Source organism: Oncorhynchus kisutch, linkage group LG16 (assembly GCF_002021735.2).
Source record: "Oncorhynchus kisutch isolate 150728-3 linkage group LG16, Okis_V2, whole genome shotgun sequence".
Classification (NCBI taxonomy): Eukaryota; Metazoa; Chordata; class Actinopteri; order Salmoniformes; family Salmonidae; genus Oncorhynchus; species Oncorhynchus kisutch.
Genome location: NC_034189.2, coordinates 48,843,473 through 48,871,458, shown reverse-complemented (window position 1 = coordinate 48,871,458; position 27,986 = coordinate 48,843,473). Strand labels below are relative to the sequence as shown.

At 46.6% G+C, this 27,986-nt stretch overlaps 2 protein-coding genes across 7 annotated transcripts; one reads left to right on the top strand and one right to left on the bottom strand.

The window, feature by feature from the left end:
- Window positions 1-4: 4 nt before the first annotated feature.
- Window positions 5-21,880, bottom strand: LOC109880652 (chloride intracellular channel protein 4). 4 transcript variants are annotated; one of them, XM_031792758.1, is made up of 6 exons: window positions 21,641-21,880; window positions 6,008-6,117; window positions 5,706-5,831; window positions 5,503-5,609; window positions 5,076-5,257; window positions 5-1,009 (listed from the first exon to the last, which is right to left on the bottom strand). In XM_031792758.1, the coding sequence occupies exons 1-6, from the start codon at window positions 21,671-21,673 to the stop codon at window positions 848-850; spliced, it is 720 nt and encodes a 239-aa protein (XP_031648618.1). In that variant the 5' UTR covers window positions 21,674-21,880; the 3' UTR covers window positions 5-847. The 4 variants fall into 4 exon arrangements, with proteins under 4 accessions (XP_031648618.1, XP_031648619.1, XP_031648616.1 ...); XM_031792759.1 differs by having other exon boundaries at window positions 21,644-21,880; XM_031792756.1 differs by lacking the exon at window positions 21,641-21,880 and adding an exon at window positions 10,647-14,733.
- Window positions 16,141-27,946, top strand: LOC109882911 (calcipressin-1). Of its 3 annotated transcripts, XM_031792760.1 has the most exons (5): window positions 22,979-23,623; window positions 24,266-24,580; window positions 25,358-25,531; window positions 25,950-26,109; window positions 26,304-27,946. In XM_031792760.1, exons 1-5 carry the CDS (start codon window positions 23,537-23,539, stop codon window positions 26,492-26,494), a joined length of 927 nt encoding a protein of 308 aa, XP_031648620.1. In that variant the 5' UTR covers window positions 22,979-23,536; the 3' UTR covers window positions 26,495-27,946. The 3 variants fall into 3 exon arrangements, with proteins under 3 accessions (XP_020330588.2, XP_031648620.1, XP_020330589.2); XM_020474999.2 differs by lacking the exons at window positions 22,979-23,623; window positions 24,266-24,580 and adding an exon at window positions 16,141-16,586; XM_020475000.2 differs by lacking the exon at window positions 24,266-24,580 and having other exon boundaries at window positions 22,992-23,623.
- Window positions 27,947-27,986: the final 40 nt, after the last annotated feature.

Sequence of the window (27,986 nt, the reverse complement as noted above, 5' to 3'; positions counted from 1 at the left end):
AATGACTGTTCTGAAATCAGTTTAATAAAGTCTCCTCTGGTGAGGATTATAAGGCGAGTACACAGGGTTGTGTCAGTATTTGTTTGGTGCATAGAGAGATACAGTACACACTTCCGCCACAATCAAAATGGCTTCCGATTCAACCTGCATGTCCAGGAAGGCCCAAACAGGTGAGCTTCTCAACAGAAAGCCCCACCCACAATCCTGTTATGGTCAATAGAATTCGATATAAATGGTATTAAAGCAGATTTGCTTTTACAAAACGTACAAATAGATAAGTCAGACCTTGACATCAAAAAGCTTTTTACTATTGATTATTATTCACCCATAGACAGCCAAAATAACACGGGGGAGAAATGAATGAAAAGTTCATTTATAAAGTATGTGTATGTTCATTTTTATATATAGGTTAATACTGTGGTCAAGGCCAAAGTGTTGCATATTCATATAAGTATGGCATGTCTACCTGTGCTCTGCTATACCTCTAAGACACAGAGGTTATAACACTCTAATGAATGCTTATGGCTGCTTTAGGACAGTTTTACAATGTTGCAGATAGTGGATAGTACTATCAGTGTACAGTGTACTAGTCTAACAGTGGCTGTGTCTTCAATGACACCATACAGCTGTATTATAGTACACCGCAGAGGGCTTTGGCCAAAAGGACTGGATGTGAAATGGATGCAGACCTCTCTGTCTAGTGGTCTTACAATCACAGCAGCCATGACACTACATATGAGTGCCGTGCAACCCAACCTGTGAGTGCACAAAGACACACACACACACACACGCACACACACACAATTTGGGATTGGGCCTTCTCAGTCTCTCCCTCCTCCCCCTGTCGCTATTTGATTCGTTTGGCCACATCTATGTAGGCAAATTCGATTTCGCGCTCAACAGGACAGGTGTTAGTAAACTCTTCCCTCTTGTAGGCGTGGTTCAGATAGCGCCACACCCCCGCCATCTCCGCCGGGATCTCAAAGCCACGGTACTTCCTGGCCACCACCTGGGACAGGACCGAGATACAGGTGATGTCATGAAACAGACCAGGAAGAAGCCTAAACATGGGAATCGCTTTGAGAGAAACAAATCACAACTCATATGGATCAGTGATTGAGGTCAGTGTTGATGTGAGAATTTAGAGGATATAAGTCATTAAAGTAGTTCCTTTATAATGTGTAGTCCTAGCGGCAAGGTGGGTATTATTGGTAGTAGTACCTTTATAATGTGTAGTCTGGGCAGCAGTACCTTTATAATGTGTAGTCTGGGGAGCAGTACCTTTATAATGTGTAGTCTGGGCAGCAGTACCTTTATAATGTGTAGTCTGGGGAGCAGTACCTTTATAATGTGTAGTCTGGGCAGCAGGATCTTTATAATGTGTAGTCTAGGCGGCAAGGTGGGTATTATTGGTAGTAGTACCTTTATAATGTGTAGTCTAGGCAGCAAGGTGGGTATTATTGGTAGTAGTACCTTTATAATGTGTAGTCTGGGCAGCAGTACCTTTATAATGTGTAGTCTGGGCAGCAGGGTGGGTATTATTGGTAATAGTACCTTTATAATGTGTAGTCTAGGCAGCAGTACATTTATAATGTGTAGTCTAGGCAGCAGTACCTTTATAATGTGTAGTCTAGGCAGCAGTACCTTTATAATGTGTAGTCTGGGCAGCAGTACCTTTATAATGTGTAGTCTAGGCAGCAGTACATTTATAATGTGTAGTCTAGGCAGCAGTACCTTTATAATGTGTAGTCTGGGCAGCAGGGTGGGTATTATTGGTAATAGTACCTTTATAATGTGTAGTCTAATGTGTAGTCTGGGCAGCAGTACCTTTATAATGTGTAGTCTGGGCAGCAGTACCTTTATAATGTGTAGTCTGGGCAGCAGTACCTTTATAATGTGTAGTCTGGGCAGCAGTACCTTTATAATGTGTAGTCTAGGCAGCAGTACCTTTATAATGTGTAGTCTGGGCAGCAGTACCTTTATAATGTGTAGTCTGGGCAGCAGTACCTTTATAATGTGTAGTCTGGGCAGCAGTACCTTTATAATGTGTAGTCTGGGCAGCAGTACCTTTATAATGTGTAGTCTGGGCAGCAGTACCTTTATAATGTGTAGTCTGGGCAGCAGTACCTTTATAATGTGTAGTCTGGGCAGTAGTACCTTTATAATGTGTAGTCTGGGCAGCAGTACCTTTATAATGTGTAGTCTGGGCAGCCGTACCTTTATAATGTGTAGTCTGGGCAGCAGTACCTTTATAATGTGTAGTCTGGGCAGCAGTACCTTTATAATGTGTAGTCTGGGCAGCAGTACCTTTATAATGTGTAGTCTGGGCAGCAGTACCTTTATAATGTGTAGTCTGGGCAGCAGTACCTTTATAATGTGTAGTCTGGGCAGCAGTACCTTTATAATGTGTAGTCTGGGCAGCAGTACCTTTATAATGTGTAGTCTGGGCAGCAGTACCTTTATAATGTGTAGTCTGGGCAGCAGTACCTTTATAATGTGTAGTCTGGGCAGCAGTACCTTTATAATGTGTAGTCTGGGCAGCAGTACCTTATAATGTGTAGTCTGGGCAGTAGTACCTTTATAATGTGTAGTCTGGGCAGTAGTACCTTTATAATGTGTAGTCTGGGCAGTAGTACCTTTATAATGTGTAGTCTGGGCAGTAGTACCTTTATAATGTGTAGTCTGGGCAGTAGTACCTTATGTAGTCTGGCAAGTAGTCCTTATAATGTGTAGTCTGGGCAGTAGTACCTTTATAATGTGTAGTCTGGGCAGTAGTACCTTTATAATGTGTAGTCTGGGCAGCAGTACCTTTATAATGTGTAGTCTGGGCAGCAGTACCTTTATAATGTGTAGTCTGGGCAGCAGTACCTTTATAATGTGTAGTCTGGGCAGCAGTACCTTATAATGTGTAGTCTGGGCAGCAGTACCTTTATAATGTGTAGTCTGGGCAGCAGTACCTTTATAATGTGTAGTCTGGGCAGCAGTAGCTTTACAATGTGTAGACTGGGCAGCAGTACCTTTATAATGTGTTGTCTGGGCAGCAGTAGCTTTACAATGTGTAGACTGGGCAGCAGTATCTTTATAATGTGTAGTCTGGGCAGCAGGGTGGGTAGTATTGGTAGTAGTACCTTTATAATGTGTAGTCTGGGCAGCATTACCTTTATAATGTGTAGTCTGGGCAGCAGTACCTTTATAATGTGTAGTCTGGGGAGCAGGGTGGGTAGTATTGGTAGTAGAACCTTTATAATGTGTAGTCTGGGCAGCATTACCTTTATAATGTGTAGTCTGGGCAGCAGTACCTTTATAATGTGTAGTCTGGGCAGCAGGGTGGGTAGTATTGGTAGTAGAACCTTTATAATGTGTAGTCTGGGCAGCAGGGTGGGTATTATTGGTAGTAGAACCTTTATAATGTGTAGTCTGAGCAGCAGTACCTTTATAATGTGTAGTCTGGGCAGCAGTACCTTTATAATGTGTAGTCTGGGCAGCAGTACCTTTATAATGTGTAGTCTGGACAGCAGTACCTTTATAATGTGTAGTCTGGGCAGCAGTACCTTTATAATGTGTAGTCTGGGCAGTAGTACCTTTATAATGTGTAGTCTGGGCAGCAGTACCTTTATAATGTGTAGTCTGGGCAGCAGTACCTTTATAATGTGTAGTCTGGGCAGCAGTACCTTTATAATGTGTAGTCTGGGCAGCAGTACCTTTATAATGTGTAGTCTGGGCAGTAGTACCTTTATAATGTGTAGTCTGGGCAGCAGTACCTTTATAATGTGTAGTCTGGGCAGCAGTACCTTTATAATGTGTAGTCTGGGCAGCAGTACCTTTATAATGTGTAGTCTGGGCAGCAGTACCTTTATAATGTGTTGTCTGGGCAGCAGTAGCTTTATAATGTGTAGTCTGGGCAGTAGTACCTTTATAATGTGTAGTCTGGGCAGTAGTACCTTTATAATGTGTAGTCTGGGCAGCAGTACCTTTATAATGTGTAGTCTGGGCAGCAGTACCTTTATAATGTGTAGTCTGGGCAGCAGTACCTTTATAATGTGTAGTCTGGGCAGCAGTACCTTTATAATGTGTAGTCTGGGCAGTAGTACCTTTATAATGTGTAGTCTGGGCAGTAGTACCTTTATAATGTGTAGTCTGGGCAGTAGTACCTTTATAATGTGTAGTCTGGGCAGTAGTACCTTTATAATGTGTAGTCTGGGCAGCAGTATCTTTATAATGTGTAGTCTGGGCAGCCGTACCTTTATAATGTGTAGTCTAGGCAGCAGTACCTTTATAATGTGTAGTCTGGACAGCAGTACCTTTATAATGTGTAGTCTGGGCAGCAGTACCTTTATAATGTGTAGTCTGGGCAGCCGTACCTTTATAATGTGTTGTCTGGGCAGCAGTACCTTTATAATGTGTAGTCTGGGCAGCAGTACCTTTATAATGTGTAGTCTGGGCAGCAGTACCTTTATAATGTGTAGTCTGGGCAGCAGTACCTTTATAATGTGTAGTCTGGGCAGCAGTACCTTTATAATGTGTTGTCTGGGCAGCAGTAGCTTTACAATGTGTAGACTGGGCAGCAGTATCTTTATAATGTGTAGTCTGGGCAGCAGGGTGGGTAGTATTGGTAGTAGTACCTTTATAATGTGTAGTCTGGGCAGCATTACCTTTATAATGTGTAGTCTGGGCAGCAGTACCTTTATAATGTGTAGTCTGGGCAGCAGGGTGGGTAGTATTGGTAGTAGAACCTTTATAATGTGTAGCCTGGGCAGCAGGGTGGGTAGTATTGGTAGTAGAACCTTTATAATGTGTAGTCGGGGCAGCAGGGTGGGTATTATTGGTAGTAGAACCTTTATAATGTGTAGTCTGAGCAGCAGTACCTTTATAATGTGTAGTCTGGGCAGCAGTACCTTTATAATGTGTAGTCTGGGCAGCAGTACCTTTATAATGTGTAGTCTGGGCAGCAGTACCTTTATAATGTGTAGTCTGGGCAGTAGTACCTTTATAATGTGTAGTCTGGGCAGCAGTACCTTTATAATGTGTAGTCTGGGCAGCAGTACCTTTATAATGTGTAGTCTGGGCAGTAGTACCTTTATAATGTGTAGTTTGGGCAGCAGGTTGCAGTCTGCCAGTGTGAGGTCAGGTCCATCCAGGAAGCAGCGTGTGGACTCCTGAGGGTCTTCTGTGCTGTTGGCATCGATCTCCTCCGGCAGGGGGGTCCTCAGGTATTCATCCAGCCGCCTCAGAGACTTCAACAGGGCCTTCTCCAGGCCTGCACCCCCACCCCACCCCCACCACGCCCCACACACACACACAGACACACACACAGACACACACGCGCACACACACACACACACACACACACACACACACACACACGGTATACTGTGAGTGAACACAGACAGACAGAGATGCACACACACAGACATTGTAATCACAGTCAGAGACACACAGGCTACAGTGTAAACACGCAAACACACAGTACACACACGCAGTACAAACAAACACAAGCCTTACCGTCGTTGGTATCTTTGCGGGGGTTCTTGATGTAGGCAGAGAACTTGGAGAACACATCTATACCTGCGGTGTTTGACTCTGGGTGATTAGTCGCCAACTTGGGGTACCTGAGAAAGATATATCAGACATCAGGATTGGTCAGTTGAATTCAGGAAGTGGTCGTTTGATTGACAGGCAATAGACAGGAAGTGGTGGGTGTGTACCGTGGTGGCGTGAGCTTTTCCTCAAGGAACTCTTCTATCTTGTTGACGTCGACCTTCACCTCCCCGTTAAATGTGACGAATGGAGGGTTGGTCCCCGGGGCCAGGTCCTGCAGGTCCGCCGGTTTCCTGGGTAACACATTATTACAAGGTTCTTACAGGGCTCCTGTGTCAGGGAACCTACATAAACTTCATTCAGCATTGATGGCTGAATGTCTTTAGAAAGTATTTCAAATCCAGTTGATCTTGATATAGAACACAATTGATTGATTGATAGACGTATCGGCCGATGGGATGATCCATACCTTTTGAGGTCAACTGTGGTGACGTTGAAGATAACTCCCTTCAGCCACAGGATCATGAAGAGGCGCTGGGAGAACGGACAGTTCCCGATGCTCTCACCATCACTGCCAGCCTAAGTAGGAGACACACAAAAGGTTCAGTCCAACTCATACACACACAGTTCAAATACATACAGTACATACAACAGGCCCCAATCACAAATGCCCTGGTCATTATTCCCTGTCTGGTAAAACACACTACCACAACACATTGAATCGGCCCTGACGATCTCTTGCCACTAAAGGTCCTCAACAAACCTGAGAGATCATCAACAACACTAGCACCACCAGAAGCACCAGCAACAACAACAGCACCACCACCATCAGCACCAACAGCAGCACCAACAGCAGCAACAACAGCACCACCAGCAGCAACAACAACAGCACCACCACCAGCAACAACAACAGCACCACCACCATCAGCACCAACAGCAGCAGCAACAACAGCACCACCAGCAGCAACAACAACAGCACCACCACCAGCAACAACAACAGCACCACCAGCAGCAACAACAACAGTACCACCACCAGCGGCAACAACAACAGCACCACCACCAGCAACAACAACAGCACCACCAGCTGCAACAACAACAGCACCACCACCACCAGCAACAACAACAGCACCAACACCAGCAACAACAACAGCACCACCACCAGCAACAACAACAGCACCACCACCACCAGCAACAACAACAGCACCAACACCAGCAACAACAACAGCACCACCACCAGCAACAACAACAGCACCAGCAGCATCAAATTCCTTCATACTTCAAGCTCAACTCTTACCTTGACAAACAGCTCGATAGTTGGGAACCCCAGCTTTTTGGCTGCCATGTCAAACCAGGCCATGGTGACAACACAAGTCAAGGTATCAGTTTATGGACTCATAACCTAGAGGTCCAAAGACACAGCCCGATCCGTAAATCAATCTGCCTCCAATCAGTCAGGTTCTGTCAGAGAAACTCGTGAAAGTTACTGTCTCTGTCTGGGCTGACTGAGACCGGACCGCGTCTGAGGGTTCTGTAGCTGTGGGTGTCCATGATTGGGGTGGTAAGATCGAGGGGAGGTGGGTTTAGATATGCAGAGCAGGACAGTGAGACGTTTTGCACAGCACACTCCCTCTTTGTTAGCCACACACGGCTAGCATAATAGACACACTGTTTGGGTGTTTTCCCTGTCTGGTGGGGCGTCTTTCGTTTATAGATTGTAGTTCTGATGTGTTGAATTCAGCTACAGGTACTGACATAATGAATTAATAATAGCCCATGCCAAACAGAGAACAGCGTGCAAACCTGTTTAGATATGTAATCAGGTCCATGTGCCCCTCTACAATAATTTCTTCCTGATGCAAAAGTTTCAGTTTATGATTCCAGTAAGATTATCTCATTCACTGCCCTTAATAACCTACAATGCAGAAACTCTGCCTCTTTTGGTGCACCAGGATAAGTTTTTATCAATCCTCAAACAACAGCAACAATAGGCACCAACTGACTGACCCAGAGTCTGTGGGTATGGTGTCAGTGTAGGCTGGCGGAACAGTGTGAGGTCTGTTCTGGGGTCAGTGTGTGGGAGTTGATGGAATCCTCAGGCCTGTTCTGACCCTGATGGGAAAGCGCAATGTGTTTCTCACACAAACACACACACACACACACACACACACACACACGCACACACACACACACACACACACACACACACACACACACACACACACACACACACACACACACACACACACACATATATACATATGCACACATATGTACACACACACACACACACACACACACACACACACACACACACACACACACACACTGAAAACGTACTCCTCGTAGGCAACCAACCATACTGTGCATGCATATCATAGAAGTACCTCATTGGGTAGAAAGTTGTCAACAACATAACATTGTTTGATCATGTATATTTCTACTGAGATCATTACAAACCCAACCAACTCTGACTCATCACACTTCAACTCTGACCCCAAAGCTCATGTCAATAGGTGACCATTCAAGTGTGCTGTGTGACTTTGTTACCATAATGACAACAACAGCGGACCAATAAGTCAAATATCTGCATGTGTGTAGGCAGAGTGGGCCCTGTCACCCCCTCTTGTCCCCAGACACCCCAGTCAGCTCCATACCAGCAGGCCTGATAATCAGCTTATTGTCAGAGAGAAATAGAGAGAGAGAGAGAGAGAGAGAGAGGGGGCGGGGGGAGGGGAGAGAGAGAGAGGGGAGAGAGAGAGGGGCGAGAAGGAGAGAGGGAAAGAGGGAAAGAGAAAGAAAGAGCGAGAGAGAGGGGGGGGGTGAGAAGGGAAGAGAGAAAAGAGAGAGAGAGAGAGAGAGAGAGAGGAGGGAGAGAGAAAATGCAAAAATAAGTCTAATAAATAAGTCTAATAAGTCTAATAAGTCTCTAACTTCGGTGAAAGCCACAGTTGGAGCTTGCTCCTACCTCCTGCCTCCCCTGACCTTGGCCATGGAGCATACCTACAGTTGCTCTCACACCAAGAGCAAGACAAAGCTGTCTATTGTATTATGTGAGCAGGCGCCCCGGGAGAACAGGCCAGGATATTAGGACATTTTCCCCCAGGCTTAATCCTTCAGCTGGGCGCCAGGGCACCTTCATCAAACACTGGAATGTGCCTTTGTTGTGTTGGTCACGTCCTGGGCCCATGGCATGCAGCCCTCCAGACCTACAACGCCATAACAATATGCCCATTTTTAGCAGGAGGTTTTATCTAGGCGACTGACGGTTAGCACACATACAGTATTATGTAGCACATGTGGGAGTCAAATACACAACCCTGGGGTTGCTATAGAGAGCCACACTCCAACCAATTGAGCCAAAGGAGGTACCATGTCAGGTAACTTTTTAATACAGGCTTTTTATAGACAACTGACCAGAAATGCATGGCTCAAAGCAATACAGTCGCGGCTAGAATGGAGCATAATGATGTAGTGGCTCAATGTAGTGCTCTCCACCTAGTCCTCAAAGCACTTTACATTGATAGTGGGCCACAGGTGATGCTACGGCAGCCATTTTGCACCAGAACACTCACCAACAACACTACTAGAATACCCCTCACACACAGGCACGCATGGGACAATGGGGCCGTCAAGACTGTGTGTGTGTGTCTCCGTGTAACTGTGTGTGTGCATCTGTGCATGTGTGTGTGCAATCAGCTAAAGAGGGGTAGAATTACAGTAGGATATCACTCTCTTAATGGGATGAGATAAGGAGATCACAGTGGGATCACAGGCAACCCAGCGACATGACTCCCACATGCCAACACAATCACACACAACCCCAACAAAACACCTCACATGCAATCATAACACAAGGAATATTACACAACATGCCTTACATGTACCGTAAGTATGCTTGATGTTTCCTTAGCAACAGATTTTCAAAATGGCGGTGTGTTTTTGAATAAGTCCAGCAGGCTAATACTTTACTGGCCAGACACACAGACCCTCTTCTTTCCTTACTACATCACCTCTGACCTGCAGGGCCAAACAGTGTCTTTTTTATTACGACGTAAATTAAGTTACCTGCTAACTACTCCCTTACAGTGTATTTTCCAGGCCCAGATCTGAAGCAAAGCCAGTATCATTGTATGTTGCCATGTCGCTACACTCGGTGGTAAAGAAGAACAGGCCACAGAAAGTAGGCTAATGATAACAACAACGTCCTCTCTCTCTCAACGACTCCCGACAGGCGGCCATTTCAAGTTGTCAAATCGCATTACTTTAAACCAGCCAGGGGAGAATAGACCACAACAACAGAACAATGTCTGGGGCTTTGAGCGGACAGTGTCTGAGCTAGCCTTTATGACCAACTGAACATGACTATAGACCAGACACTAATATAATTAGCAACTAAGTAGCTAAGATAAGCTAAAAGGTGGGCTAGGCCTAATGGCTGGCATGAGATTTCCTATGATGCTAGCTAGCATGCTACATGTAGCCCCATGTGTAATCTATAGAACAGGATGACAGGAAAGTTCCATTACGAGCTAAGTAGATAATTCTCAAGGATTCCGAAACAATGATTGGATTACCATGTGAGAGTTGGAGGCAGATAGAGAGAGAGAAAGAAGGAAGAGAAGGGGTGGGTCTGTATTGTTGTGACATGTGGGCAGATACATCTTGTAGCTGTTACCTGAATAGAAGCTACACTTGACTTTAAACACATGCTAAACTATAACCTGCCACAAGTGGAGTTGCCAATACACGGAGACAATGGCAGAGAGATCTATACATCTTAGACCACACCCCTCAGTGTTCTTCAGTCCTGGTCCTGAGCACCCATAGGATGTGCAGGGTAACACACCCGATTCAGGTAATCAGCTGATCGATACAGCCTGTAGCTCTACAGGACCAGGGAGCACTGGGGTCTGTTCAGGAAGATGCAATATAACAGAACTTTCAGATATAAATGTACTGTGTACTACACAGGGTGTATTGTAGATAGAACACATGTGATTGCCTGTCGTCTAAAAAAGGGAATTGTGTCAGCTTTATTCATCACATGTCTATCTGCAACGTTCTTAATGTCATAGCTAACCCATAATTAATCCTTGGTGCTACTGTACCTTGACATAGAGGGAGATCTCGTACTCCTGGGGGTCCGGACTGTCGCTGTCTTCCTCGTGAGGAGTTGGGCTCTGCAGCCTCACAGACTTCTTTGGCGTCTTCTCCTCCCCCTGCGCCTCCTTCTCTTTCTTCACCTCTATCTTCACCTCTGTCCTCTGGTGCATGAACGTGGGCACTTCGTCCATGACCACCACCTTCTTCTTCTTTTTCTTCACCTGCTCCTCTCTCCTGTTTGGGGAAAGTACCTCCTCTTTGAGCACCGACTTCAGCTCCTTTATCCAGTCCTCCCTCCTCTCGGGGGTCTGCGCCTCCTCTGGGGACAACTTCTTAATCCCGTGCTCCTTCCGTTCAGGTGTCTGCGCCTCCTCTGGGGACAACTTCTTAATCCAGTCCTCCCTCCACCCAGGGGTCTGCGCCTCCTCTGGGGACAACTTCTTAATCCCGTCCTCCCTCCACCCAGGGGTCTGCGCCTCCTCTGGGGCCTCCTTCTTAATCCAGTCGTCGCTCCTTTTGCGGGTCTGCACCTCCTCTGGAGACAACTTCTTAATCCAGTCCTCACTCCTCTCGGGGGTCTGTGCCTCCTCTGGGGCCTTCTTGATCCAGTCATCACTCCTTCTGCGGGTCTGCACATCCTCTGGGGCCTCCTTCTTGGCCCAGTCCTCCCTCCTCCAGGGGGTCTGTGCCTCCTCTGGGGCCGCCTCCTTGTTCCAGTCGTTGCTCCCTCTGCGGGTCTGCGCCTCCTCTGGGGCCGCCTTCTTGTTCCAGTCGTTGCTCCCTCTGCGGGTCTGCGCCTCCTCTGGGGCCTCCTTCTTGTTCCAGTCGTTGCTCCCTCTGCGGGTCTGCACCTCCTCTGGGGCCGCCTTCTTGTTCCAGTCGTTGCTCCCTCTGCGAGTCTGCGCCTCCTCTGGGGCCGCCTTCTTGTTCCAGTCGTTGCTCCCTCTGCGGGTCTGCGCCTCCTCTGGGGCCGCCTTCTTGTTCCAGTCATTGCTCCCTCTGCGGGTCTGCGCCTCCTCTGGGGCCGCCTTCTTGTTCCAGTCGTTGCTCCCTCTGCGGGTCTGCGCCTCCTCTGGGGCCGCCTTCTTGTTCCAGTCGTTGCTCCCTCTGCGGGTCTGCGCCTCCTCTGGGGCCGCCTTCTTGTTCCAGTCGTTGCTCCCTCTGCGGGTCTGCGCCTCCTCTGGGGCCGCCTTCTTGTTCCAGTCGTTGCTCCCTCTGCGGGTCTGCGCCTCCTCTGGGGCCGCCTTCTTGTTCCAGTCGTTGCTCCCTCTGCGGGTCTGCGCCTCCTTTGGGGCCGCTTTCTTGTTCCAGTCGTTGCTCCCTCTGCGGGTTTGCGCCTCCTCTGGGGCCGCCTTCTTGTTCCAGTCGTTGCTCCCTCTGCGGGTCTGCGCCTCCTCTGGGGCCGCCTTCTTGTTCCAGTCGTTGCTCCCTCTGCGGGTCTGCGCCTCCTCTGGGGCCACCTTCTTGTTCCAGTCGTTGCTCCCTCTGCGGGTCTGCACCTCCTCTGGGGCCACCTTCTTGTTCCAGTCATTGCTCCCTCTGCGGGTCTGCACCTCCTCTGGGGCCTCCTTCTTGATCCAGTCGTTGCTCCCTCTGCGGGGTGTCACCCTATCTCTTTTTACTGTCAACTCCTCTTTCATTTTTCCTTGTTTCAGCCTTGTGGGAGTTAGCAGCATCTCATTCAGCAGTTGTCGTTTCACCTCCTCTGTTCCAGGGAACCCATTCTCTATCCTGGCTTTGCGACTTTTGACCCCTAGCTCCACCTCTTCTTTCTTCTCTTTCCTTCTTTCCTTCACTTTGTATTCCTTCCCAAACTTTACTGGCTCATCCTTAGTGGCAGGCCCTGGCTGTTCTACTCTCTTGCTGCCTCCCTCTAATGCAGATTTAGACTCATCCTCAATGAGATCTTCTGGCTCTTCCGCCATCTCAATCGCTACCTCTGATTGTGAGTCTAGATTATTGTCAATGTTTGTCACTCGCTGTTCCTCCAACTCACCCCCTCCCTCTGCTCCTCCCATCCCTATCTCTGAGACCTGGACTGGATTATCCATCTCTTCAGCCCCTCCCACCTCTGCAGCTCCGGGCTCATCCAGAATGACCTCTCCTGGCTGTTCTTTCTCCATGTCTCCTCCCTCCTCAAGCTCGAAAGCCTCCTCGACATGCTCTAAATCCTTGTCGTCGTCCTCCTGTGTAGCTTCTGCTGAACCCTTGAGTATCTGTACCTGTGGCTGACCTCTGTCTTCTCTTTCTTCCCCCTCTTCTCTGGCAGCATAATCAGGCTCCAAAGCCTTTTCCGTCTGTTCCTCCATACCGCCGCCACCTCTTCTCTCTTCCTCTGCTATGTCTACATTATCCTCCTTCTTTTGCTCCTCCTCTACTTTGCTGCCTTCTGTGTCCATCCCCACCACCGCATTATCTCCAACCTGTTGCGGCTCTTCCCTCTCCCTACCACCTCCCTTCACTGCCCTATCACTGTCACCCTCTTCCACCTGTAGCTGCTGTTCTGTCTGTTGTAAACCTCCCTCCTCTTTAGAGCCGTTCTCACCCTCCTGACTCTCATTGGGCTGTATCAGTGGCTGTGCTTTGCTCTTGCTCCCTCCCTCTACCTCAACAGGTGGAGTGACAACATCCTGTGGCTGTTGAGCTGTGGTTGCCTGACTCTTGACGACTCCAAGCTCTATGAACTCCTTGGTAACGAACAACGGGGGCTGGTGCTCTGTCGCTTGATGCCCCTCCTCTTTTTTCTCTAAAACTGCTTTAGTTGTCTCTCCCTGTTCTTCTGCAACATGGCTTTTAACCTCCTCCTCTTTTTTCTCTGTACTCTTCTCACTTCCCTGCTGGTTCTCATCCCTCTCTTCTTGTGAAACCTGTCGATTTTTTGCCAATTTATTGTTACTTTCCTCGCTCTCTCCTTCATTGTCATTGGCTGGCTGATGTTTAGGCTCCTCTTCCCGTCCTCCCTCCTGCCGTGTTTCTCTGACCTCATCACTAGTGGACACCGTTTGACAGTCATCGGTCACTTGACTCCCGCTTTCATCACTCACTCTCGCCATGCCATCATCATTAGTCACCTGGCTGATGAGCATCTCTTCATCCTGACCGCCACTCTGTTCTCCCTTCGTTAACTCATCTGTAGTGGATGTAGTTTCTGGCTTTCGACTCTCTGTACACAGCTCTTCTTTACTCTCCACCTCATCATTAGTTGACGGGACTGGCGGTTCTGTTGTCGTCAACCCGACATTGTCCTCTGTCTTCTCTGTCTCATCAACAGGCAAAATGATTTGTGCCTTTTCTGCCTCTGGAGATGTCTCCAAGGCTTTCCTCTCTACCTCATCATTAATGGACTCAGTTTCAGGTAAACTAGGGGGTGGTGGGGGGAGAGGATCTTCTCTCTCCTCTATTTCTCTCTCTTTGTCCGCCCCTGCTGACTCCTCCTCTCTCTCAGCGAACTTCTCTTCTTCAACAGCCTCTACAGATTCCTCCTGCTCTTTCTCCTCCTCTTCAATTACAACAACTGTCACGGTCAGCTCCCCCTCCCCTTTATCCCCCTCTCTCTTTTCCTGTAAACCAACCTCCTCTTCAATCCCCCTCTCCCCCCCCTCTCCCTCCTTTCCTCCGCTCCCATTAGCTTGCATCGTCACTTCGAAATGATCAGCTGCACCTGCCACCCCAATGTCCTCCATGTCCTCGCCCACCTCCTCCTCCAGTTCTAACACCTCCTCTGCTAGTTCTACATCCTCCTCCTCCTCTTCATCTTGTTGTCTCTGTCTGTCCGGCTTGGTACAGGTTCCTATAGGGCTGTGGATGATGGCTCCATTAGAGAGGTCCGGGCTGAGGCCATTAGCTTCAGACTGAGCCATGGTTACTGGAAGACCAACACACACTGGGAAGGAGTGTGTTCAAGGTTCCAACGAGTATGTGTCCAGGAGTTCAAGCCAAGTTTGAGAAAGTTGGATACGTGTGTGTTTGTAGCACACACAGCTTCTAGTTGTCGCTGCCTGGGGCTCCAATCTGTAAATAGTGCCTGTGTACAGTTGGTCAAAGTACAATCTCTTTCTCTCTCTCTCTCTCCCTCTCCCTCCTTCTCCAAAGGATTAGGCTGAGTTTCAGAAGTTGATCCCCACATGACCAGCCTGCCTAATTTAAATCCGCCCAGAGCCTATATCCCCACAGCCCAGCTCCAGAGCCTATATCCTCCCAGCCCAGCCCAGCTCCAGAGCCTATACCCCCCCAGCCCAGCTCCAGAGCCTATATCCCCCAGCCCAGCTCCAGAGCCTATATCCTCCCAGCCCAGCCCAGCTCCAGAGCCTATACCCCCCCCCCGCCCAGCTCCAGAGCCTATATCCTCCCAGCCCAGCCCAGCTCCAGAGCCTATACCCCCCCCCCCGCCCAGCTCCAGAGCCTATATCCCCCCAGCCCAGCCCAGCTCCAGAGCCTATATAACCCCAGCCCAGCCCAGCCCAGCTCCAGAGCCTATATCCCACAGCCCAGCTCCAGCCCAGCTCTAGAGCCTATCCCCCCAGCCTAGTCCAGCTCCTATACCCCCACAACCATGCCTAGCCCAGCATAGCCCCAGTATCCCACATCCCTCCCCATACCCCAGGCCACTCTACTCTCTTCCAACCCCCATCCATTCAACCACTTCCCTAACAATCTCCTCCTCCCGATGGCTGCCTCCATACATGCCCCCCCCGCCCAATCCTAAAACACATCCAACAATCCCCCCCCCCCTGACCCCTTGGCAGTTTTCAGTTCTCCTTTAACATAACTCATAGGCTGAGCCTCTGCTGAGGTCAGTGAGGATGCCCTGAGTTAGCTTTTCAGTAAACCACAGTTGTCCTAGTACAATCCCATATCCACTTTCAGGCTTTTTAGGCAGAGTAGACCTATAAAACCACTGTCTGGCAGTCAGAGGTAGACCTACAGGCAGAGGCATCGGAAGGTAAAGGATTGCATTGTTGACCAAATTGAATTATTCACACAAGAGAATTTTGGTACAAAAGGTTGAATAACCTTAGTAATTATTTATCTTTTAAATTTCATTCTTCGATGTAAAGATATTGATGATGCTTCCATCATACTCTTCAAATAAAGAAGATTATTTAATCTGACTGTAGTAGGCTTTACGTTTTTCAACGTTAGAGGGCAGTATTGCTTTGTCTATAATGGTAGTAAATACGATAAAATAGCAGGTCATTTACATATAAATAAATATACTTCACTTCAGTAGACATAAGTATGGCATTTGCAACGAACAGTTCAGGGCAAAATGACAGTGTCCTAAAACTCAACACTGACAGTGGCAGCTAATGTGCCATCACCTTCAGAGCGTTCCAGTAATTTGCAATGGGGTAAAGCGCTGCGTAGACATCACTGATCTAAAACAGACTGTATGAGTCAAACTCGTTATCATGTAATCTTTTGGACAATCCCGAATTGCAGTGATCAGTGAAGCTGCGTTGCGACAGTTCTAAACCGGAAAATCGCATCAGCTGTTTTTCGTCCCCTTGACGTCATTTCCTTTAGTCGATGTGCCACCAGCTCTATACCAGTACTTTCAGTTTTTATTGTAATATGCGTTTTGAATATAATTTACTGAGAAATATTTGGCCATAAAACATCATAGCTACATTAGTTATTTAACTTTTGCTCATTAATTAATGACGACTCTAAGGAGCTTGCGATGAGATAGTAGCTAAGCGCTTCTGCTAGCTAGCTAGCTGAAAGCTAACGGAGGACCACAATATATTTAGCTACAGTGACTGCTAGGTCCGAACTGCAAGTTGAAACAACTAACCTGGCGCGACTAGAACAAGTACAAGATGCAGAAATCAGAGAAGAGCGATGGTGCTGAGGCAACGGTCGACGTGCAGTTTACCGACCTTCCCAACGCCCTTATCGCATGCAAAGTAACTGAAGATGTTTTCAATGACCAAACTCTGAAGGTAAGGATGTGTGTTATGGTGGATCAAAGCATTCAACCAAAGAAAGCTTGCATTACATTACAATGGTTCCCTACCTATTTGTGTGTGTGTGTGTGTGTGTACTCATGTTCAATCCAAAGATAGTACTACATTCCACTCCTCCAAAGAATTGGCATCTTTCTAAAGATGAGTCTTCGGCTCCTAGTTGTGTATTTCCAATCCACCACTCACACCCTCATCACACACATGCTAATTGTTCCCTTCCATCCCCTGCCTGAATCCATAGGGGTTGGAACAGTTCCATCAGCAAGAACATTACTAGATTTTCCCCCATAACAAGGCCAGAATACAGGAAGCTTGGAAAAACGGAGATTCTGTCCTAACTGGGCCAGAATCTCAGAGTTTAGCCAAGGACAGATGCACACAGGCAGAGTGTTTATTTTACTCTTTCCTTTCCTTGTCTTCTTTCCTTCATGACCACTTAGCTAGCCAATAAGTGAAAATGATATGGCACAAACATGTCTAGTCACCTCTGCTCCTCTCACCGATTTCTTGTCAGGGGTTTTGGCTGAGGAGGCTGTGACCTCTTTGTCAGTCAAATGAAGGCCACTGGAAGTAGACTATGTCGTAACACACTGTAATCAGAACAATGGAAAAGGGTGTATGCTCTAACTAGGCCAGATGTCATTCAGGAGATCCCCCTGAACAACAGCAGGGAGAGAGTTGGCAAGCAGGAGCCCTATTCAGTCAAAAGCGTTTCTGGACTTTGAGGATATAGCCTAAATTATAAAACAAAGATTGGTATCTTTAGTAAAAATGCATATCTGGTACACACTCCCATTATCTCAGTCTCTGATAACATCTAGCCTTCCTGAGGTCAGGTGAATGTGTAACAGGGGCTGAGTTTTTGTGTTGGAAATCTGACTAATGTATTTTTCAGTGTACACAATATTCTTCTGCTCTGTGTAGGCTAGTCTTTGATTCAGAGAGAGTTTCCATTGGAGCTGTCAGGATGCAAGGAACAGTAAGGACCGCAGTCATAAGCAGGAAGAGATGAGGTTGAAAAGGGGAGAAATTAGAGACTTAGTTCTATGCAAAGACTAGGCCCTATGCCTTGCAATTTGTTTAAAGCAAATAGAATAAATCCACACACTAGGGCTGTCCCGATAAAAACATTTATATTGGTTGACCGAAAGTCGTCCATTCTGCATATAACAAATAGGATGTCTATATATCGAGGGGGGGGGGGGGGGGGGGACATGTAAAAATTGAGTGATCTGAATTTTTAAACATATTTTTCCATATAGACACACTCTATTTGTTTTAATAAAGTCAACTATATGCATTGAGCTTGTCTGATGCTTTAAGCTCACTGTTTGATGAAATAAGACGCAGATGACTCAAGAGGGAGCCAGAGATCAAGATAACCAGAAGAAAAAAACCTTAACCTGACCCAACCATCCTCCTGAAGTTGCTGGTAATGGGCTACACAAGGAGTCCACAACCTTTCTCATGAGCAATGCCAATTTATCTTACAATTTCTACTGATTTGCATGCTAGTTATGGTTTTCAAATGCACTTTTTCATGGAACAGTTTCATTTAATTTAGAATAACATCTTCACATCACAAAATCATTGTCATGTGGTTAATCAAAATTCTATCTAAATAAAAATTATACAAACTTAAAATGCAACTTCTATTGCCATTGCAACTATGTAAAAATAGCCTACATAAAGCCAACAAATAAAAACATTGCAGCCTGCAGGTAGAAAATATCCTGATAAAAGAAATATCATATAAATCACATTGGCTACGCATGGCCTGTCTGCAACGAACTTGAAACTATAACTATTAACTTGGTTTCTGGCCCAGCTCACACTAGCAAACTTGCAACATTGTATAACATATTCTGGGCCCTCAGTTTCCTGTGCCAGTGAGCTTATGACAGACACAGCTGTAGGTTATTTGTGCAATGGATAAGAAGTAATCAGGTAGGTCTATTTTATGACATTTCCACTGGATAAGAGCATGACATTTTTCCCTTTCACACTGAGTTGTTATCGAAAGGGAGAGAGTAGAACACCTACTCATTCCAGGGTTTTTCTTAATTTTTTACTATTTTCTACATTGTAGAATAATAGTGAAGACATCAAAACTATGAAATACCACATATGGAATCATGTAGTAACCAAATCAAAATAGCCACCCATTGCCTTTATGACAGCTTTGTAAACTCTTGGCATTCTCTCAACCAGCTTCAGCTGGAATGCTTTTCCAACAGTCTTGAAGTTCTCACATATGCTGAGCACTTGTTGGCTGCATTTCCTTTGCCACTCTGCGGTCCGACTCATCCCAAATCATCTCAATTTGGTTGAGGTCATGTGATTATGGAGGCCAGGTCATCTGATGCAGCACTTGGAACCCAAAATCTCCAATTTGGACTCCAGACCAAAGGACACATTTCCACGGGTCTAATGTCTATTGCTCATGTTTCTTGGCCCAAACAAGTCTCATCTTCTTATTGGTGTTCTTTAATAGTGATTTCTTTGCAGCAATTCGACCACGAAGGCCTGATTCACACAGGTCTCCTCTGAACAGTTGATGTTGAGATGTGTCTGTTAGTTGACCAGCTTTGGACTAGCAACCAAAAGGTTGCAAGATCGAATCCCCGAGCTGACAAGGTAAAAAGCCGTTAACCCACTGTTCCTAGGCCGTCATTGAAAATAAGAATTTGTTCTTACCTGACTTGCCTAGTTAAATAAAGGTAAAATTAAATTAAAATAAAGCATTTATTTGGGCTGATTGGCTGACACAACTGATTGGCTCAAATGCATTAAGAAAGAAAGAAATTCCACAAATTTACTTTTAAGAAGACACACCTGTTAATTGAAATGCATTCCAGGTGACTACCTCAAGAAGCTGGTTGAGGGAATGCCAAGATGCCAATTATTCTACAATGTATAAAATAGTAAAAATAAAGAAAAACCCTTGAATGAGTAGGTGTTCTAAAACTTTTGACCGGTGGTGTACATTGAGGAACGATTGTAATTCTCAATGGATGTAAAAACAGACTTGGTTTGCTTTAGTCGTGGTGCATTAAGCCAATCAGAAATACAATCAGATCCCCAAATGGGCACATTCATATGCCTACATTTGCACATAGGCCAGGTAGCATATAAGCCTACTTCAGTGCATAATCAGGTGCGTGTCCTTACTCAATGTTGACAGGAGCGCTCCAAACAAAGGAGAAAAGAACAACCATCAACCAGTCAACTAATTGGGGTCAGCCCTACCACACACGGTTGCTTTTGTTCATGAGAACCAAGTGTCAACTCACCATGGGTCTACTACACACTACTATGGGCCATACAAACAGTACTGTTGTGCGAAACAACAAACAGAAGTCAATGCTGTATGGAATTTACACATTGTTTGTTTAACATAGAGGCCTAGCTGGTGTGGTGACATTGGTGAATAGTGTCCGATTCAGCTGAAATGTATTTTCCTACTGATGGCCTCTTCCATGGACGGGAGGGGGCAGAAACAGTGAGACAGGTGCTCAAACCAGAACAGCTGGTCAAGCCACACATACTCCAACTCTCTCTCACTCACTCTCACACACACACACACACAGATCAATGATTGAATAATCAGTTGGACTTAGAAGGAAGTGAAACAGGGTAAAGGTCATAAAAATGTGACTGTTTTGAATAAAAGTGTATTTCTTTTCACAGGGTCACATCCTTTAAGGAGCTTTGAGTCAGCTGAGAGATCATGTGATGGAATATTCCACTGTGTGCATCAACACTGTGTTCTCCTTTAGGAATGTTTGACAAAGACACACACCGTTTCCATTCTATTCAGATATTCATCTAGTTTTAAGACTCATCCCTGCCCTTAATCAGGTAAACTGTCCTGTCCAAATCAGAATGGCTTCCCTCCTGCAGTAAGGGCCACACATTATTACAACAGGTCACCACCAGGGACTGGCCACACACGTGACACCCCAGGGGTTACCGAATGGAAACTGTGACCTGTACTGTCTTACTGTACTCACTGAGGGATTTGCTTGGCAGAGATATTTGATTCACAAAGCCTTAGGCCTGGAGAGAGAACAGAGCTGGTAGTGTGTGTGTTCTTGCACACTAGTACCAGACTGCAGCTGGTAGGCTTAAAGCTACATGATGTAACTTTTTTTGGGGCAGTTTGACCAAATTGACATATAAATGTGAGTTATAGATCTGCCATTCTCATTGAATGCAAGTCTAAGAAGTGGTATGTATATCTGTTCTATGTAGGGGCGGCAGCGTAGCCTAGTGGTTAGAGCGTTGGACTAGTAACCGGAAGGTTGTGAGTTCAAACCCCCAAGCTGACAAGGTACAAATCTGTCGTTCTGCCCCTGAACAGGCAGTTAACCCACTGTTCCCAGGCCGTCATTGAAAATAAGAATGTGTTCTTAACTGACTTGCCTGGTTAAATAAAGGTAAAAATAAAAAAAATGTGCGCTATTTCTATTCTTCCCATTAAGTTTTGTTTTTGCGTCTTTTACTTTCAGTTTTGTACACCAGCTTCAAACAGCTGAAAATACAATATTTTTGGTAATAGAAAATATATTTCACCACGGTTTAGATGGTACAATGATTCTCTACACTTGTTTTGTCACAAACTGAAATTAGGCGAACAATTTAGAATTTTAGCAACCAGGAAATGGTGTGGAGATTTCTGCATATTGCACCTTTAAATACTCTGCCTGAGTACAACCTCTGTGCACTTGTCTCTCTCTACGATGTGCTGGGGGGACAGAATCTCTTTGTTGTCTAGTCTTTGATGTAAAGGTGTGCATACGTCTGTGCTGTCTGGTTTCTGGTGCTCTTCATAACTATCAGTGACACTTTGGTCTTTCCTGCTGTTTCTGCCACTCAGATCAGACAATGGTGGAGTGTTCTAGAATATACAACCAGTTCTGAGGTTCCACCTGTCACTGTCTGAGGTCACACTCTGCTGTTCTAGGTTCTGTCTTCTAGCCGACTGGCTTGTCAATCACAGCCAACGGCTAGTATGATTTGTTACTCACTACCATTCGTGTAGCAGCAGCTGGAGACGACATCTCAGACAAGAGTTGATGATCTCTGCATGCAGAATGAAAGTAGTGCTGTCAAAAAGTGTCAGTCGAGGGTCCAGACAAAATACCTCGATACTGTTAACTTGCATGTAGGCCTGTGGGTGTAGTCTTGAGAAAATGGATATGTAGGCTAGTTTTAAAGTTTGTGGGTGTTGTATGGAAACATGTGCCTCCCTCCTCTTCCTCCCTGCAGAGCAGCTGAGGTTTAATGTGAGTGTTTGTGTTTGTTGTTGTTAACCATCTCCAGACCTGTGTGTGTGTGTGTGTGACAGTGTACGTGTGTGTTAACCATCTCCAGACCTTTGTCCTACCCTGTTAGTGTGGGTGTGTGTGTGAGACTAACTATCTCTTTCAGAGCTCCTTTGCATAACACTCATTGTGGAGGGGGCTCTTAGCACTGCATTTTTTCCGTCCTCTCTGTTTTGGTTTCATATTCCTATTTTCCATTCCCTCACTGGAACATTTGCTTTCTCACACACACACACACAGATTGTCACTCCACTACTAACACACAAACAAGTGTATACTACATTTAGCACATACATTATAGACACACTTGCTTAGCCTTTACTTTAGTCTCTCTCTCATACATTTTTCCTCTCACAGCACCTCCGTGCTATTAATACCACTCTCATAAAAGCTTCTGTGTTATCAAGCCTCCAGCTGCATACTTTCCATAAGAACCAGTTCTCCTTCATCTCTCCCTCTTCTTCCCTTACTCTCCACACAGACCTCTGTTTTTCAGGCTGTCTCTCTCCCTTTCTCTCATGTACTCTGTGCTTCTGCCACCTCTCCCTTTTAGTCTATCTCTCTCGTCTGTGTCTCTCTGTAGTGAAGCTCTCGGGCGTATTTATACCCAGAATGACGTGTGTTTTCCACGGCTGACGCTCAGCAGGCCAGAGTCATGTGCCCCGATAAGCTGATTCAGTGTGTGTGTGTGTGTGGTTTTATTGTGGCAGAGTCATGGCTCAGTTTCTGATTTGCACATATTTTCCATTCACAACTAAGCAACATATTTGTCATATGTTTTGTGTGTGTGAGTGAGAGAGAGAACAAGAGAAGAGTGAAGAGATTAACACTTCAGTCTGCTAAGGATTGATTTAGTTATTTTCCAGTCCTCTGTCTTTCTGTCTCACTGCCTCTCTAATTAGTCAGCAAAGGAGAGAGGGAGGGACCATGTCTGAGTGAAGGAGGGAGGGAAGAAAGGAAGGACACACCCCCTGTGTCAGCGGGTTGGCTGGGAGTGAATGAACCATAGAACGAAGGAAGAGAAGAGAGAGAGGGAGGGGCTGTGGTGTACGTCAGTAGTTGTGACTCTCATATAAGTGGCTGCAGAGACAGAGAGCTGGAGATCAGACAGACAGAAGGCTGTATTATATGAGACTTTTGCAAATGCAGCCCATAGTCTCGTTGGAATGTTCTACAGCCTAGACGGAGGACTGTTTTCAGCTGTCGTGTAGCTGCCTGTCTCTGTCCTACAGACCTCACTGCCAAGGGTGGAACCTGAGCAAACTCTGGATCTGGGCTAGCTGCTCAGTAGCTAACTGCTTCCGGCTTGAACGTCACTGGACATTTTGGCTCTTCATTTGGCCAGGACTGCAGGCTTTTGCAGCTCTCTTAGAGGGGTGTGGACTGTACAAACAGAGAGAGATAGAGAAGAGGAGGAAGTAAGGGAAACGGGAAAAATAAGTTTTATTTTTTGTGGGAACGAGATCTCCCTCAACCCTCACGCTGGGGAAGGCGGCGCAACCCCCCCACACCTGTCATCTTCATCCCGGCCCCTCCTCACAAACTCTGACCTCCCGCATTATCAGGTGGAAAGGCCTCTGCCTCCCTGCCCTTCCCATCATGCACCTCAAGACCACCAAGTGTAACGCCTTCTGCCTGGTTGCCTCGGTGACCAACCAGGAAGTGTTTGACAGGCCTGAGTCCCGGGTAAGAAGGCTTTATATGTCGCCTCTGATCTGTCTCCTAAAACTGATCTAAAGTCAGATTCTGTAGCCTTTGAGGTCCATTTCCCAGTGGTTGTAATGGTTAAGTAATCTGTTCCAAGATCTGTGCTTGGCTGCAGCTTGTGATTAATTCTCACTGAACTAATCGTTCCAAACTGCTTTAGACCAATGAGATGCAGCGGTCCTCATGGTCTGAGCTGAGCTCCTTTCAGACTGCTGTCACACTGGGTCTTTCTTTAGCGACGGACCCCGACTCTCACCAAGTCCAGGCACGCACACAAGTTGAGCAGGGTTGCCATGACAACCGAGCAGTGTTCCTCATTTTAAGGGGACAGTTTAGTCAAGCATTTTGCAGCAGCTATTTTTAGAAGGGCGGGGGTGGGTAACGTTAGGCCTGAAAGACTGAAAATATGAAACGAGGTTGGTGACAGTGTTTTCAGGAAAGGTACTTACAGTACAAGTCTTCATACACTTGACAAATGTGCCTTTCAAATCACAATACATTTGGCCTTTATAGGGTTTGGTTTTATTGTCATTGTGCCTGGACTGATCTTGGATTTTTATTTTTCTCCCAAATTTTGTGGTATCTAAATGTCCAATCGCTGCAACTCCTGTACTGACTCAGGAGAGGCGAAGGTCGAGAGCCGTGCATCCTCCGAAACACGACCCAACCAAGCCGCACTGCTTTTTGACACAATGCCCACTTAACCCGGAAGCCAGCCACACCGATGTGTCGGAGGAAACACCGTACAACTGGCGACCGTGTCAGTGTGCATGCGCCTGGCCCGGCCCGCCACAGGAGTCACTAAAGCGCGATGGGACAAGGACATCTCGGCCGGCCAAACCCTCCCCTAACCCGGACGACGCTGGGCCAATTGTGCGCCGCCTCATTGGTCTCCCAGTTGCGGCCGGCTGCGGCACAGCCTGGGATCATACCCGGGTCTGTAGTGAAGCCTCTAGCATTGCGATGCAGTGCCCCAGACCGCTGAGCCCCTTAGTTTTAGGCTTTTTGTTGGGCTTCTCTCCCACTGCTGGTTCTCTCCCAGGCCACAGTCTCATAACTGTAGTTAATGTTAGTTAGACTATTATTATCTGTGGGATCATGGTGACTGAGCAGTTGAGAAGCATAGTCTACTTCTGGGTAAACAGACCATTATGTAGTTAATGTATTACATCATCCCATTACTAATGATGTGTGACAACATCACTATCCAACTCACCCTGTACCTTCTCTCTCACCCTCTCTTTCTCTCTCACCCTCTCTTTCTCTCACCCCCTCTTTCTCTCTCACCCCCTCTTTCTCTCTCGCCCTCTCAACCTCTTTCTCTCTCGCCCTCTCACCCCCTCTTTCTCTCTCGCCCTCTCACCCCCTCTTTCTCTCTCGCCCTCTCACCCCCTCTTTCTCTCTCGCCCTCTTTCTCTCTCGCCCTCTTTCTCTCTCGCCCTCTCTCTCTCGCCCTCTCTCTCTCGCCCTCTTTCTCTCTCGCCTTCTCACCCCCTCTTTCTCTCTCGCCCTCTCACCCCCCTCTTTCTCTCTCGCCCTCTTTCTCTCTCGCTCTCTCACCCCCTCTCTCACCCTCTTTCTCTCTCGCCCTATCACCCCCCTATTTCTCTCTCTCCCTCTCACCCCCTCATTCTCTCTCTCTCTCTCAACCTTTCTCTCACTCTCTTTCTCTCTCTCTCTCTCGCCCTCTCTTTTCTCTCTCTCCTCCTATAGGCCAGTTTTGAGTCTCTGTTCCGCTCCTTCGACCCGGACGTGAACTTCCAGTTCTTTAAGAGTTTCCGGCGTGTGAGAATCAACTTCAGCGATGCACTGGCTGCCGCTGAGGCGCGGCTCCGACTGCACAAGAGCGACTTCAAAGGCAAAGAGATGCGCCTCTACTTCGCACAGGTAGAGACACGACTTCTGTACATCACCCAATGCCCCCATACTTTCAGTTACTTGGATCTTTTGGAAGTGGAAATATGCTATGCATTACAAATTATAGCTCCCAAGTGGCGCAGCGGTCTAAGGCACTGCGTCACTAAAGACCCGGGTTCGATCCTGGGCTGTATCGGGAGTCCAATAGGGCGGCGCACAATTGGCCCAGCGTCATCCGGGTTAGAGGAGGGCTTTACAAGTAGGCCGTCATTGTAAATAAGAATTTGTTCTTAACTGACTTGCCTAGTTAAATAAAGGTAAACAAATTATTTTAAAAATGTGTTCATCACTTTGGTTTAGCTAGCAGCAGTGTTGGCACTGATTGATTGATTCCATTGATCTACATTGAGCCTCGTGTCTCGCTTCCCCCCCCCCGTCTGCCCTGCAGTCCGTCCTCATAGGCAGTCCCCGCCTGGAGCCCCCTAAACCTGACAAACAGTTCCTGATCTCCCCCCCAGCTTCGCCACCAGTGGGGTGGCAGCAGGCCCCGGACGCCGTGCCCGTCATCAACTACGACCTTCTCTGTGCCATCTCCAAACTAGGGCCAGGTACAACACACACATACACATACATACACACACACACACACACACACACTTGCTACAATGAGGATGGGAACCTAAAATTAGAATTGATTTTAATTCAATGTGTTGGAATTACAGTAGCTGTCCTTTGTATTGCCATCAGTTTGATTGTGGCCAGTCCTACAGTGTTAACTGTCCTCTCTCCAACTCTAAATTAGGTGAGAAGTACGAGCTTCACACCGGCACCCCCACCACCCCCAGCGTAGTGGTCCACGTTTGTGAGAATGAGCAGGACAGCTCGGGGGGCGAAGACGACACAGAAGGAAGCACCAGCAGCAGCAACCGCCCCCCTCGCCCCAAAATCATCCAGACACGGCGTCCGGACATCACCCCCGGCGTCATGCAGTGAGCAGCAGAGAGAGGGGGCGCTCTAACATCCACAAAGCATGTCTCCCACATCTGCCTCTCAGAAGTCAATGACAACCTGGCCCTGGGAGGATGCTGTTGGGACATGTAATACATCCTCTCTAACACTAGGGGGAGTCGCCTCTCAAAGCCCTGCCTTTTCATGGAGAGAGAGAGAGAAAGGAAAAGAGAGCGAGAGACATTCATCTCTTATCATTTCACATTTAATTTCTCTTTCGTCCTTCATTTGGAACAATATTAGACACTTGAGAGAAAGAGAAGTAGACAGAGAATAAAGAGCAAGGGATGTTTTGAATATTTTTGCTGTAAAAAAACAGTTTTACTTAATTTGCTTTGTAACCATTGTATATGTTCATGGTCAGGCATGGTAGTGAGAGAGAGATGTTGTAGTCCTCTCTAGAGAGACACCGGGGGATCAACTTTCTTTGGATTCATTGTGACTTGTAATTCAGGACCCCGTAACAAACCCTGTCTATAGACTCATTTCATACTGTGTACTGGATCCATCATTTTCTTGTCTATAAGATGTGTGCGCATGCTGCAGTGGAGGCCGGCTTGTAATAATGGCTGAAACGGGCCGAATGGAATGGCGTCAAACTATGTGTTTGATGTATTTGATACCATTCCACCTATTGCGCTCCAGTCATTACCACAAGCCCGTCCTCTCCAATTAAGGTGCCGCCAACCTCCTGTGGAATGCTGCCATCACTAGCTCAGCGATTTACAATGTTTCACTCATCAAGGAGTACAAATGACATTCTATTTGATGACGTCACAATAGACCTAATTATTATTCATGAATAATTCCTAATGGTCTTTACTCCAGGCCTAACATTTGTAAGCAGAACACTTCAAAGTTACTTTCTTAGCAAATGAACCTGTCAAGGAGTGAATTCTATGAAAGGGACTTGTTCAATAATATGTCTCCAATAATGACTCCTCTGCTTCCATAGCATTGAGATATGTTACTGTATGTTAATACAAGCTCCTAGTTCATCCTCCTTTGATTGACATAAATGGCTGCCATATCACGCTGATCACATGGGGCAAGGATGGCCTCCTGCATGGGTCTTCATAGCTTACTGTACATTTTTGCTGCACATCTTCCTGGCCAGTATGGCTGGTCTCACTTGACTTACACGGCTATTTTGGGGCCATTTGGGCTCTGAACTGCAGTTACTGTAGGAGGGTTGGTTGTGTGCGCTGCTGTCAGGGGGAGGGGGGTTCATAGGTTGTAGTGGGAGGCTTGTGTAGATGCACTGTGAAATGTTTAATGCATGCGCCATCACAGCACATCTGGAAGTTATCCACCCCAGCGGTTTAGTTGCATTAGTCATTTAGCTACTTTTGTACTCGAACTATTGACATTCATTATAATACTTTGAATAATAATCTAGTGAGTTATCATGTAATAAAGACTTCACCGCTAAAGTCATGTGAATGTGTGGTTTGTTTTAATTATGTGGTGGTTTATT

Bases quoted from the DNA above. Each gene is read 5' to 3' on its own strand.
- LOC109880652 (XM_031792756.1), bottom strand. From the start codon at position 14,501: ATGGCTCAGTCTGAAGCTAATGGCCTCAGCCCGGACCTCTCTAATGGA. The intron at 5,610-5,705 runs GTACACACCCAC...TATCTTTCTCAG, and splicing joins GAAAAGCTCACGCCACCACG to GTACCCCAAGTTGGCGACTA. The intron at 1,010-5,075 runs GTACTACTGCCC...GTCCTGTCCCAG, and splicing joins CCAAACTACACATTATAAAG to GTGGTGGCCAGGAAGTACCG.
- LOC109882911 (XM_031792760.1), top strand. From the start codon at position 23,537: ATGCACCTCAAGACCACCAAGTGTAACGCCTTCTGCCTGGTTGCCTCG. The intron at 23,624-24,265 runs GTAAGAAGGCTT...GTACTGACTCAG, and splicing joins TTGACAGGCCTGAGTCCCGG to GAGAGGCGAAGGTCGAGAGC. The intron at 24,581-25,357 runs GTCTGTAGTGAA...CTCCTCCTATAG, and splicing joins CAGCCTGGGATCATACCCGG to GCCAGTTTTGAGTCTCTGTT.